General features: G+C 47.4%; 1 protein-coding gene across 1 annotated transcript in view; it reads left to right on the top strand.

The window, feature by feature from the left end:
- Positions 1 to 2,510: 2,510 nt before the first annotated feature.
- Positions 2,511 to 12,745, top strand: part of LOC145791452 (uncharacterized) — a 29,390-nt gene continuing 19,155 nt past the window's right edge. Inside the window, exons 1-3 of the mRNA XM_082871804.1 lie at positions 2,511 to 2,855; positions 2,943 to 3,041; positions 3,438 to 3,625. Of these exons, the coding sequence (XP_082727930.1) occupies positions 2,511 to 2,855; positions 2,943 to 3,041; positions 3,438 to 3,625 (632 nt within the window). The remainder of the gene's footprint in view (positions 2,856 to 2,942; positions 3,042 to 3,437; positions 3,626 to 12,745) is intronic.

Genomic DNA, 12,745 nt, shown 5'->3' with positions numbered 1-12,745 from the left:
TCCAAACCCTATTTTCTTACTTTCCTTTCCGCCGAAATCTCACACTCTCTCTCTCTAGAGCGTTTTCCTTTCCTTTTTCCTCCGTTTCTTCGCGTTCTACGTCCGTTTCATCGTCGGATTCGCGATTTCCTTCGCGTTTCGGACATTTTCAACCGAACAAAACTTTGTTCCGGTGCCTCGTTTGCCGTTCCCACCTTTTTGGGGTTTGTTCCCCTTGCTTTCCTCTCGATTTCCGTACCATTTTCACATCCCGGCCTTTTCGGCCAATTTTGACCTTCTCGGGAGTTGACTTTTTGGTTGACTCTTCGTATTCTAGCCCGGTTTTCTTTCCTCCGGCTATTTTCTCATCATTCCTGACATGGCGGACGACATTCCACGCGGCAGGACTCCCCTGGATCACGAGATGGATCCCGGGGTCGAGCTCCTACCTTTGCGCGAGCGCCCATTCGACCCAGCGACCTACCGGCCGGCGATCCATGTTCTGCCCCCCGACGGACTCCGCCAGTTTCGGAGCTTCGAGAGGCGTGCGACCCGAGCTATTACTGCGCGAGCCTACCTCTCACCTGTCCTTCGGCACTTCCGAGGTAACTCTTTTTCCTCTACTTTACTTTCAGCAATGTAGGGCACAAAAACTGTCGTAGCTTATTTATGCTCTTTAACTGCTTTAGCTGATATGCCGTATACCGTAGTTGACTGTAATCATACACACAACTGATATCTGCTTGAAACTGACACATGCACACACACTGCACTGGCCCTGAATCACCCAAACACACTGTATTTCACTTCATACATACTGGTACCCAGCATTTGCTTGAATCTGTCAAACTATGCACACATGCTATACTGTACTGAACCACCCAAACACGCTAACGCATCACACGTATTTCACTGTAAGCACACCGGCACCCGGTATTTTTTTAGATCTATTATACTTGCACGCATGCTACATCTGTACTGAACCACCAAAACACGCTGACACATCAGACGCCGTAGTTCACTGTAAGCACACCGGCACCCGGTATCTATTTAAATTTGTCAAATTTGCACGCATGCTACATCTGTATGCTTCTTAAAACTGCATTTTGAATGTTGTTTTGCAATTGTTATCTTCTGTTTACAGGGAGATTCCCATACCATCCGCGGGTATGGGAACACTGGCGCTCGGGAGTGGTACGACGAGCTTCCTGACGCGGTCCGTCGCATAGTGGACCAGGCGGGCTTCGGCGCCTTCTGCCGAGGACTCCCCAGGCTTACCACATGCAGACCTCTCCTCGCCGCTCTGGCGGAGAGGTGGTGGGACACCACCGATTCATTTCACTTCTCCACAGCAAGGGACATGACGATGACCCCTTACGATTTCTCGATGCTCACAGGCATCGGGGTAGGGGGTGATCCGATCCCCTTTGATATCGACATGGATGAGTGGACTGCCGCTCAGGTCCATCTGCTCGGTGAGGCGCCACCTCTTGCTCATCCAGGCTTTGTCCGGTATTCCTGGTTTGAGGTGCAGTTTAGGGTCCAGCCCACTCTCGTTGATGCAGATCCGATGACCCCGGAGGCCGTGGAGAGGTACGCTCGCGGCTTCCTCATGTTCTTATTCGGGACGACCATCTTCGCCGACCGGGCGAACACCGTGCCTCTCTGCCTTCTGAGCACACTGGTAGACGTCCGAGACATCCTGCATTATGATTGGGGTGGCGCCGCTCTGGCCACTCTCTACGGGTACATGAGCTCGGCTTTCCGCGGCAGCGGACAGTTGCTCAGAGGCTACTGGCGGGCGTGGGAGGTACACTTCTTCTCCACTTTTCATTTCTGCCCTATATTTTCTGTACTCTGTACACTGCACACACTGTAATCTGCTTTATACTTGTTGTATACTGTACACATGGCACACGCATACATTCTGCTTTACACTAACTGTACACTGCTCACACTGTACACTCTGCACAATACGCTGCACAACACATGGCTCTGCCATTTCTGCTTTATTTTGTATTCTGCTTTTTCTGATAAATGCATTGGTATTTACCTTGCAGTTGTGGGTTTACGCCTACTTTCCTAGGCTCGCACCCGTGCCAGTCACAAAGACTCCTCTGGTCGTCCCCTTTTCACGTCGCTTTGACGGGAGATGCACCCGGAGGCCACGAGAGACATTCGGCTTTTTCCGCCGATACTTCGACACCATTACCCCTGCCGAGGTATGTTTTACTTACAGTTTATTTAAGCTTTGCCTTTCCACTGCATATTTCAAAAACAGTAGATAACAAACTATATGTCACTTTCAGATCACTTGGCAGCCGTGGGCTCCGTTGCCAGCCGTGACACGGGATCGGTTTGCCGGTGCCGATGAGACCTCGCGTTTTCGGATCTTGTTGGAGGGCCCGGTCTGTCGAGCTTGGTACCTAGGTGAGCGTTTCCTACGCCAGACCCTGGGGTTACCTAAGCAGATAGTCCCGGTTCACCCTCTTGCGGACATGAGGGAGACCGAGAGGCTCACCACCGAGCAGATGGACGATTACACTATCGGCTGGGAGGAGGCCCGCTTCAGAGGCATCGGCGACTACCGAGAGTACGTGCAGACGTACCTAATGCGACCTCTGAGCGGCGGCCGTCGAGCGGAGGGGGCCAGGCCCGTGGCGCCAGCGGCTGGGGCAGGAGCAGGAGCTGGAGCGGGAGCTTCGAGGAGGGCCCGAGTCCGTGGCAGGGGCGGAGTTCAGGGAGGACGGGGGGCTGGCTGGCCCGCCCTGCCTGCTGTACTGACTTTCCGGGGGCAGGGTGGGGCGACCTATCAGATCCCCTTCGCCCCTCCGCCAGCTAATCACGAGTTCGTCGGTGTCCCCGACTTGCCTCCGGTATGTATTACTGCATTTTTGTACAGTCATTTCATTTCAGTTTATTTGATATTCCACAGAATATTGATGCATCTGATATTTTTGCAGGCTTCTTCTGCGTACACCCGGCAGTCATTGGAGATGAATGCCTCCATGATGGGGATGCTCCAGCGGACCTTTGATCTCCTGGCCCTCTACAGCATTCCGGTATGTTCTTCTGACACTGGCCTCAAACCATTCATATACTGCTTCACATAATCTGATGCATGGCACAACACCTGATACACTGATCTCACAGCATCTGATACACTGCATACACTGCATTCTGCACTGTACCCTGCACTGGTAAACTGCTCACGGCATTCATACACTGTACTCTGCATTCTGCACTGATAAACTGCTCACGCCATTCTCACACTGTACTCATACACTGAATTCTGCACTGTTAAACTGTCCACAGTATACACACACTGTACTCATACACTGCATTCTGCACCGTTAAACTGTCCACAGTATACACACACTGTACTCATACACTGCATTCTGCACCGTTAAACTGTCCACAGTATACTGATGCATTTCCCTTTTTATGTACTTTTTCAGCCTCCTTTCCAGATTCCTATGGCAGGAGGTGCTTCAGCTGGACCTTCCGTCCCTGCCCGAGGGAGAGATGAGGAGGGCCGAGTATTCCCCCGCACCAAAGCGGGGTGCACTCATGCTGGGAGCAGCTCGCGGGCTCCTGTTCCCGATGACGACGATGATGAGGATGACGAGTCAGAGGCGGAGGCAGAGTCAGAGGCGGATTCATCGGAGGAGGAGACCGGAGGCGGTACTAGCTCGGGCTCTGACGACGATGCCGATGATGCTCCTGGACCTTCATCCAGGAAGAGGACCAGGACCGACTGATGGCCCCTGGAGTCGCTTGACATTGGTTTTTGTTGTTTTTCTTCTTTCTTGTACTTTTCCTTTTTGATAGTCAGGATACTTTGTACTGCCGCAGGCAGATTTTGTTTTCCTCAAAACTTTGTACTTTGAAAGAGATTATGAAATGAACAAAATTTTTGTTTAAAAAGTGTTACATTTACATATCTCATGTATTGCATCGCATTCCATCATGTGACACCTCAATGTAAATGAAATTGATTAGTTGTCTGAAAATTGAACACTTGCACTGTAATAATCAGATAACTAAACAGCGAACAGCAAAATAACCCAAGCAGCCCACTGCCTAATTCTGGACACACAGCCCTTACTCTGTTGGGGATTAATCTGCATACAGCCCATAACACAGCATTCGGTTCATTCTGCACACAGCAAACTTTAAACAAAATAGCCCAATCTGACAAGACGGAGCTCAAAGACGGAACCGGTTGGAGTTGAAGCATGCTCCAATGTAGAGAATGGCACAGTATTCTGAGTATAAACGATTTTTGAAATTGAATGAGGGTTTTTCAAACCGGGGTATCGAGCCTACAACTGAACACAGCGGGTAGGACTCGAACAAAAAGGTACACGACCTAAACATAACGAGTCACGCTCAGGAGAAACCAAAAGCAAAGGATGAAACCAACAAATCAAAAAGACACGACACATAGACGCGTTAGCAAAGACGGGGGACCTCAGATCACGAGGAGCCAGTTCAATCTGGGTATTGTTTCCCACCCCCTTCTCATTTGTGATTCTCACATCACTCTGGCACTCAAGCTCAAATTTTCTCTCAAAACCCTTTTCCTCACTTTTCTCTCAACTCACACCTCTCTATTCTTCATTCTCTCATTTTTATCCCTCCCCGGGGTGTTTAATGAATGAATAGGCAGTTACGGGTTCATGCCCAATGCCGTTAGCTCACGGCTATTTCTTCTGGCGGGTAGAGTGCCCTTCTGGCAAGTATGTTGACGACCGGGGGAGACAGAGCGCCTGGCTCAACTGTGCCCTTAGTTCATCACTTTAACCATTCTTTGTTTTTTCTTTCTACTAAAACAGTTTTGATCAAGATGAGAGTCGGATTAACGTACTTGTTCGATTTTTGATTTGAAAACCGTGCAAGTCAGGCTGTAAGCATCGAAAATTTTCCTTTTGGGTCCAAGACAATGGTCCAGTTTTGGAAAATGGAATAGTTTTCGAGAAAATAGTCAACCTTAGTGAAAATTTTCAAAAACTATTTTTCAAACAGTCAATGCTCAACGAGCATGGAACTTACTCTTTGAGATGCGCAACCTTGGATCAGAGGGAATGGAAAATTGCCCCTGGTTTGAAAGGGGTGGATGGCAACGGAAAGTTGCCCCTGGTTTGAATGGCGGCTCACGACGACTCGTGGCAACGGAAAGTTGCCCCTTGTTTGGATGGTGTCGTAACAGCCAGCAAACAGTCTTCATTGGCGGTGGTCGAGCTCTTGGACACAGAGATGACGAAGACGGTCACAACAAATATATGGACATAATCACCTTGGAGGCATTGGCGACTGGACTTTGGGATGAAATCGAAACCATTGCATGGACTGAGACGCTATGAAAGCGTTGGGGGCTGGACTTCATGATGAAGTTGCCTACGTATCCCAAACATGGGAATCAAGCTTTACGTAGTTCCGGTCAAGGTACACTCGGGTATTTTAACCTTCATTTTTCAGGCTCTAACTTTTGCCAAGGCGCCCGATGCGGGTTTTCGACCTTGCGAGCTTTTCTTTTCGTTTTCCTTTTTTTTTTGTTCATTTCTTTTTCTTTTTCTTTTTCTTTTTTTCTTTCTTTTCTTTTCTTTTCTTGCTCTTTTGTTTCTTTTTTGCTTTCTGCTTTTTTTTTGTATTTTTCTCTTGCTCTAACTTTTGCCTGGGTCGCCCTTCCGGGTTTTTGGCCCAGCGAGCCTCTCGAAGGGTAAAAGTGTAATAAGTCCATGCCAAATGGTTTTTGAAGTTGAAGCCTCTCTGTGTCTAGGAGAACGGCTGTTGCAATGATTTGCGGAAGAATCCATCGTGGTTGCTCTACGAGCTTCTTCTGGTGAGATCTACTCTGTTTGACTCGCCTTCGGTGCCTCTTGCTCGAGGGCTGCTTCAAAACTGGCCGCACGGACCTCCTCTGACGGTTGACTGTTGAATGTTCCGAATGAATTCGAGGTTCAAGATAACAGGTCGAATCTTGAGGCTGAGAGCGATCCTAGGCTGCACAATCTCAAGAGCGATCCCACACAGGTCTTCACAGGGCCGCGTAAAACATTTGTTTTTGAAAGTTTTTAAGAAAGCGACAAATTGCTCGCGCCGAAGACAGTGTGGAACCAATCTGGATCAAGCCAGGGTCCTTCCCAATACTCACGCCAACAAGCATGGTTTCATTCATTAAAAGGCTTAGCACGCCTCTCTTTCTCTCAGAATGATCAAAATTTTGCAAAACCCGAGGAATTCCTTCCTCTTCGTTTTCATCACCGCAGTGTTCAAAAGGGTTTTTTTTTTTGAAAAACTTAGGTTAATGCAATGAGTTTGGCGCACGAGAGAGTAGGCGAGATGTACTGTCAGCCCATTCAAATCCTCTGGCACTTATACTGAAAGCAAGCACGGAAGTGAGATAACAACAGCTGTTTCATTCAGATTTGTGGGTATAACTGGCCCCTCGACAGAAACATACTCAAAAACAAAAATAGGTAATTACAAGACAAGACGGTGTTCGAGGCAACAACCCCGGAATCACCTGGCATTATATACAAAGGGGACTGACTCGATATAACAAGACAGACCCTTAAGCAAAAAGACTGACTCAAGACAAAGAAACAGACTCAAAACAAAAGACTAACTCGATACCCAAGCCAGGGTTTACAAAGCTAGCGTTCATAGTCACTCAAAAATGCGTGCCAGACGCCACATTCAAAATACATCTAGATGCCGCCCGCAGGTGGTTCACTTTCTGATTACATACTTGCAGCATCTGTGTCCTCAAAATCCAATAACTGGGTAGTAACGGACTTGGCTGAGGTAGGCGGGAGGATAACCTCGTTGTCAATCAAATCCTGCACCTCATGACGGAGGCGGAAGCAATTATCGGTTGCATGGCCTGTCTGCTGGTGGTATGCGCAGTACTGAGCAGCATCATGCGTAACGGGGAGATTCTTCGGGAGGGGCCGAGGCTCCAAGGGTTTAAGGTGCCCCCTCTCGGCAAGGATCTGAAGTGCCTTGGACAAAGGCATATAGAGAGAATGAAAGGTCCTGCGCCCCCGGGGCAAGTACTTTGGGGTCTGAGCGCTCTTACTAGCCGCACAAGCAAAAGGGCCGGCAGGCGCCACTTTAGCTTTCTGATCTTTTCCGGGTGCAGGGGCGGGAATAGGAGGAACTGTCTTGGCATGACGGGGCCTATCCCGATTTTCTGACTGACTCGAACTACCCTCAGGCGGAGTGGGGAAAGCATCCTCCACAGTTTTTGCACAACTGCGGATATCTATTGCTTGTTCATCCCCCCGGCTTTCAAAGCCTCGACTGCCCACAGCAGTTGTTCAATGGGATCGGCATCTGCCTTCATTTTGTTCTTGCCTCTGGCCTAGCCTGATCGAGGGTTTGGGTTGATATTGATATGTCATTGCCATAGCTGGAGGCCATCTCCGGTTGGCTAAGTTCGATCACAATGCGCCCTAACAACGGGGGCTCCTGGGGTACAAAATTTCCGGCATACGGTGCGGCTGGAGGTGAAGCTGACATTCCATAGGCGAGATCCGCCACAGACCTCTGGAGATCACCTATCATCCCCATTAGCTCAAATGTAGTAGGCTCGCGAGCCTGGTATAGCTGGGGGGCCCAGACCAGGTGCACAACAGGCGACCTGGGTGGATGTGACACATCAGTGTTGGCCTCACTTTGCAGAGTGATCCCCTGCTCCAATGCAGCTATCATAACCACGATTTCTTCTGAATTCTGCGTCATCACAAGCCCTGCCGCGGCAAGGGGGACACTGGCTATTCTGTATCAATTCTCTGGACACTCTGAACTGAAAGAAGAAACAAATAGCATTTCAGCCCAAACAGATCAAACACTGGTGTAGCTGAACAACTGTACTCTACTGCTGATCACTGTTCCCAGAAATCACTGTCCCAAAACTGAACCTGATACCCGCAGATAACTGATTCACATAACTGACACTGATACTGGTGTCCTCAAGTCTGATACTCAAACTTGCAAACTGACATGTACTTTCCTGTAGAGCAACACTCTAAAAGCACATAGCAGGTAAAGAGAGCCAAAACACCCCTATGTTGGGCTAGGGTTTCCCTGTCCTATTTTGTCAGGAGCTAGGGTTCCACTATGCATGCAGCGGTTTTCAAACAACCTATAATCGGGTAAGCAGCCTGTCCTAACTTGGAATGGTCACTATGGATCCGAATATGCACTAGGTCGAATGGTCAAGAAGGGTGCCCCGGTAAAACCGGGGTTTGTGTTCCCATACTGTCAGAGCCCATAACCGGTCAGCCTTATGGTCATGCCTTGACAAGGCAAGCCTCCGGCAAACCGTTCAGGAATGGCAGATGGCAAACACTGTGTTCCTAGGCGCACCAATGCACATGCAATGCAAAGAAACACATAAATGAAGTCAAAATGGGATATCACGAGTTCGAGTCAAGCTCTCTAAAATCCCCAGCAGAGTCGCCAGAAACTAGAGACGCGCCCGCGTGGGGCCCCGCTACTGTTCGGACTCGATCTTTGTTTGCGGTTCTAAATCTGAACCAAAGAGTCCAAATCCGGCAAATCGTTTTGAGAAACAGATTTTTTGAAAAGAAGTGCCAAACATGGACTGCTTTGCCAGATACAGAGTCGCCACCTAAATATTTTTTAATGGGGAAATTTAGAAAACCCTGACTCGGTGCCGAACCCCACATGTCCGTCATCACCGGAGTTGTCTCGGCTCAGGAGCTTGGGTACGATCGGGGAAGGTCAGCTATGAGCACCCCCTTTCGCCCGGTCCGAAGACCGGCCTCTACTAACCGTGATATCCGTTTTTGAAAACATTAGGTGTTCTTATTCCATTTATTAGCCTAGAATTACTATGTTATGCGCGCAGCAAACAAGTATAGACTAGATTGCCTAATTTGGAAATAAGCATTGCATATCCGTTTCTTTTAGAAAACACTTTGGAATTTGCTACTCGCAAGTAGGCTAAAATACGGATTTCAACGAGTTTCTCCAACTCAAACAATCTAACCTTCACCCACAGGCATTCAAACAATTTATCATATAAGCATTTAGCCGCATGGCAAGCATACTGTCATGGCAACACTCACACGCATGCGGGATGCTAAAACATAAATACTTACATCGTACTCCGTGCCAAAACAATAAACTAGTTAGCAAACATGCATGTCCTAGTTCATGTTGAATTGACTAATGCAGCACACACGGGATGCAATTAGATAGGCTCGGCTAACCTAAGCATGGCATGTGAAAATGCACAACCAACATGTATTCAGTTTGGAATTTGAAATACAGATGTGGTTAGAATGATGCGCCGAGCCCGGTGCATGTAGAACAAATGGATGAATGCACGCATACATTACATGAGGTATGCTAATTTAAACGTGCCCTAATCTACCATCATAAGCAGGTAAATAAAAGGGAAGAAAGACGTGAGGTTGGAAGACATACACACACTCACGCACACTTATTACAAATTTGCCCTCGCGCGGAGGGACCAAATAAATATTACAAATTGCCTAATTAATTAATAAACTAATTAAACTAGGAAAAGCAGTAAACCGCCTCGGGAGGAGGGCCAGATGCAGCGCGTGCTCGGGTCTTGCTCGGAAGTGCACCGCCATGCATAGTCTGCCTCTGTTTTCCTTCCTTCACTCCTCTGGAGGTTGTCAAAACCTCAGGACTGCTTCCTTAGACATCGGGGAACACCACCGGCTGAATGGAATTGCCACCGGCAGTGGGATGTGGCCACCAGCCATTGGTGAAGCTATCGGCAGAGAAGGGATTGCCGGTCGGCACTGGGAACTGCCGGTCGGCAAAGTGTTCCTGCAAAATCTGCAATTGACAGGAACAGAGGGCAAGGCAAAGCATGGCAGCACAATTCAAGGCATATATGCACCAATCATGTCCCCTATCATGTTTGTGACTCAAAAGGACATGTGTCTCGATTCTCGAACCACCAATCACGCATTTCCATGCATGATGGCCCAAGGAGTCAAGTGTGCAACTTTCATGTCAAATGAAATGCAAACCATACAAACAAACCAAGGCCCAATTTCCATCACCAATTCAAGGAACAAGGCATGTATGCAAGATGCAATGCAACCTAGACATACAAGCTAAGGATGCAACATGGCATGGCAAGACACTTATGCAAGCATACAAGCAAACGTGAGGCAATACCAACCAATAAATGGTGGTCTAAAACATGATTTGGGCAGCTCTAAATAGGCCCAAAACAATAGCCAAAGTGATCAAAATAAAGGACCAAAACACATACACACATGCACATGTTAAAAGGGCCAACACTTAGGCACAAGTGAGGCAATTCTCAAGCACACTTGAATGAGGATATCATGGACAAATGGCATGCAAGGTAAGCATTGTAAATCATGTTAGGATGACGTCAAACCAAGCAACAAGATAGGCTAAACATTAGCATGCAAATGGTCCAAGTACTTGAAGCAAGTCAAGGGGGGTTGAACCATGGCTAAGCCAACCAAGCCTCACAAGGCTAAGAGGACTTAAAATAGGTTCAAGGCAGACCTAGACCACGCAAAGGGGACTCCCTAGATGGAATCTAAGTGGCTCAAAAACAAAGGCATGCATAATGGTCAAAACATGGAACATGTTACACAAACCTTCAAGGCATCAAAGAGGTAACTAAAGCAAGCATACAAGCATACTATAAGGTCTAAAATGACATGATGGATAATTCCAAACCACTAAATCAATGCAAAAATATCATGCTATACACTCATACACTTAAGGCCAACAAGCCGGAATGCAAAGGAGCTATACTAAGCATGCCAAATTCGACCCAAACAAACTAGGACAGACCTTAAACATGACAAAATATGCACAAAAGCTTCACAAGGCTAAGCCTAAAACATGCTCTAACAAGGGCTAACAACCTAAGGCACATTGAGGCAATAACTTGGCATTACATGGTAGGTATGCTAAGCATGCATGGTGTACCAAAACCAAGTAAAAACAGAGGCATATTATGACATAATAAGCACAAAAAACAACTAAGGCATGGTCAACGTGAAGCTTAGCTAGGTGCTCCCTCAAGTGGCCAAAAATGGTCCATTTCAATGACAACAAGGAGAGGGGATGGCCCTCCCCTTTTGGAGACTTCAAGGCACCATCTCCACCACTGAAATCCCTCAAGATTTCAGTGGTGAAGAGGCCCAAACACCAAAGTCTCGAAACTTGCTCAAAATCGCTCAAAATGGGGCCTTTCAAGGCCTAAGAGGGGTCAAACACCCTCAAACCAAAAAACACTCTTAATAAACAATCAAGAGGGCTAAAAAATAGAACTTTTTTGTATTATACACTAAGCACAAAAACAGTTCAAAGATAGGCAAAAACAAGATGCAAAAATGGGGTAAAAAGGGGTAAGATTCTCACCCTTGAAGACCTCTTCAACAATGGTGCTCCAATAGCCCTCCTTGGCTTGAGTCCAGCTCCAAAACACTAAAACCAGTCCCTTAGAACCTCAGTAACCAAAGGAAGGTGAAACACTAAGTGTTTGTGTGCAATAGTATGGACTAAAACACCTAGAACACTAAAGAGAGGGAAAGAGAGATAGGATATGTATCAAACCCTAACCCTAAAACCAAAGCTCTCCTCTGTCTTTTTATCTCTAAAAATGTCTAAAGTCTCTCCCCAAAAGCCAAGAGACAATGCTTCCCTTTATAGAGGCTTTTGTCTTGTAAAGCTTACAAGACAAGCTTCTAAAGAGGGAGATCCCTCTATACACGTGTATGGAAGGGAGCCAAAAGCAAGACAGCTGTCTTAAAATATCTGCAAAAGAAGATGCACAGTAGTCGGCCGGTCAAAGATGCCATTTTGACAAAATAGAGTGCCGACCGACAACAAAGAGTGCCGATCTGCAACAAAAAGTGCCGACCGGCAACAAATAGTGCCGATGGCAGCAAAAACCAGCCGGTGACCTCTAGCCACTGCCGGTGGTGTGTGGGGATGCCTCACAAGGCATTCCCTGCCCGTCCAAGGCAAAACACAAGTGTTTGGTGCAAAACCAGACACTAAACAGTCGAGTTCGGAGATCCTGAGGCAAGGCGCGCGAGCCGAGACCTCCGGGAACTCCAAACGAACACAAACATGGATAATCACCGAGTGTTCAAACGGTGACGTCCAAGTCTTGAGGACGGTCAAAAATGGGCTGTCTACACATATGTGTGCAAGACCACTCTCCCTGTCCTTGCACAAGCTCAAAGGAGTGTAGACCTCGATCCTCGTGCCACCAATCACGCATCTCGATACATGATGGCCGAGGAGTCGAATTGCACGACTCAATGGAATGAATGCAAGTATGAACACATGAAGCCAACAATTCTATCATGGGTAATCAAGAATGCCGACGACCGGGGATCGAGGCACATTTCATCACTTGGAGTATGAAACGTCCCTCGTTTCCCGTGTTTGGACTAACTCCTACTCCAAACACAATGCAATATGCATGACATGCACAAATGCAACTAGCATGCAATCCTAATGCAATGCGACCTAACCATGCAAACATGCAAGGATGAGACGCAAACATGCTACTAGCATACACAATGCTATAACTATATGGCATACACAATGCGACTAACAACCTAGCATACGCAATGCACACACGAAGATGGACATGCACAAAGGCATAATCAAAGCATACACAATGCGATGGTCAAACATGCAACAACATGAACCAAATGGCATACACAATGCAAGGTGGACTTAAACCAAT

This window comes from Camellia sinensis, chromosome 5, assembly GCF_055761805.1.
Source record: "Camellia sinensis isolate YWXY chromosome 5, ASM5576180v1, whole genome shotgun sequence".
NCBI classification, from domain to species: Eukaryota; Viridiplantae; Streptophyta; class Magnoliopsida; order Ericales; family Theaceae; genus Camellia; species Camellia sinensis.
The sequence above is the reverse complement of the archived record's forward strand: the minus strand, read 5'-3'. Positions and strand labels throughout refer to the sequence as shown.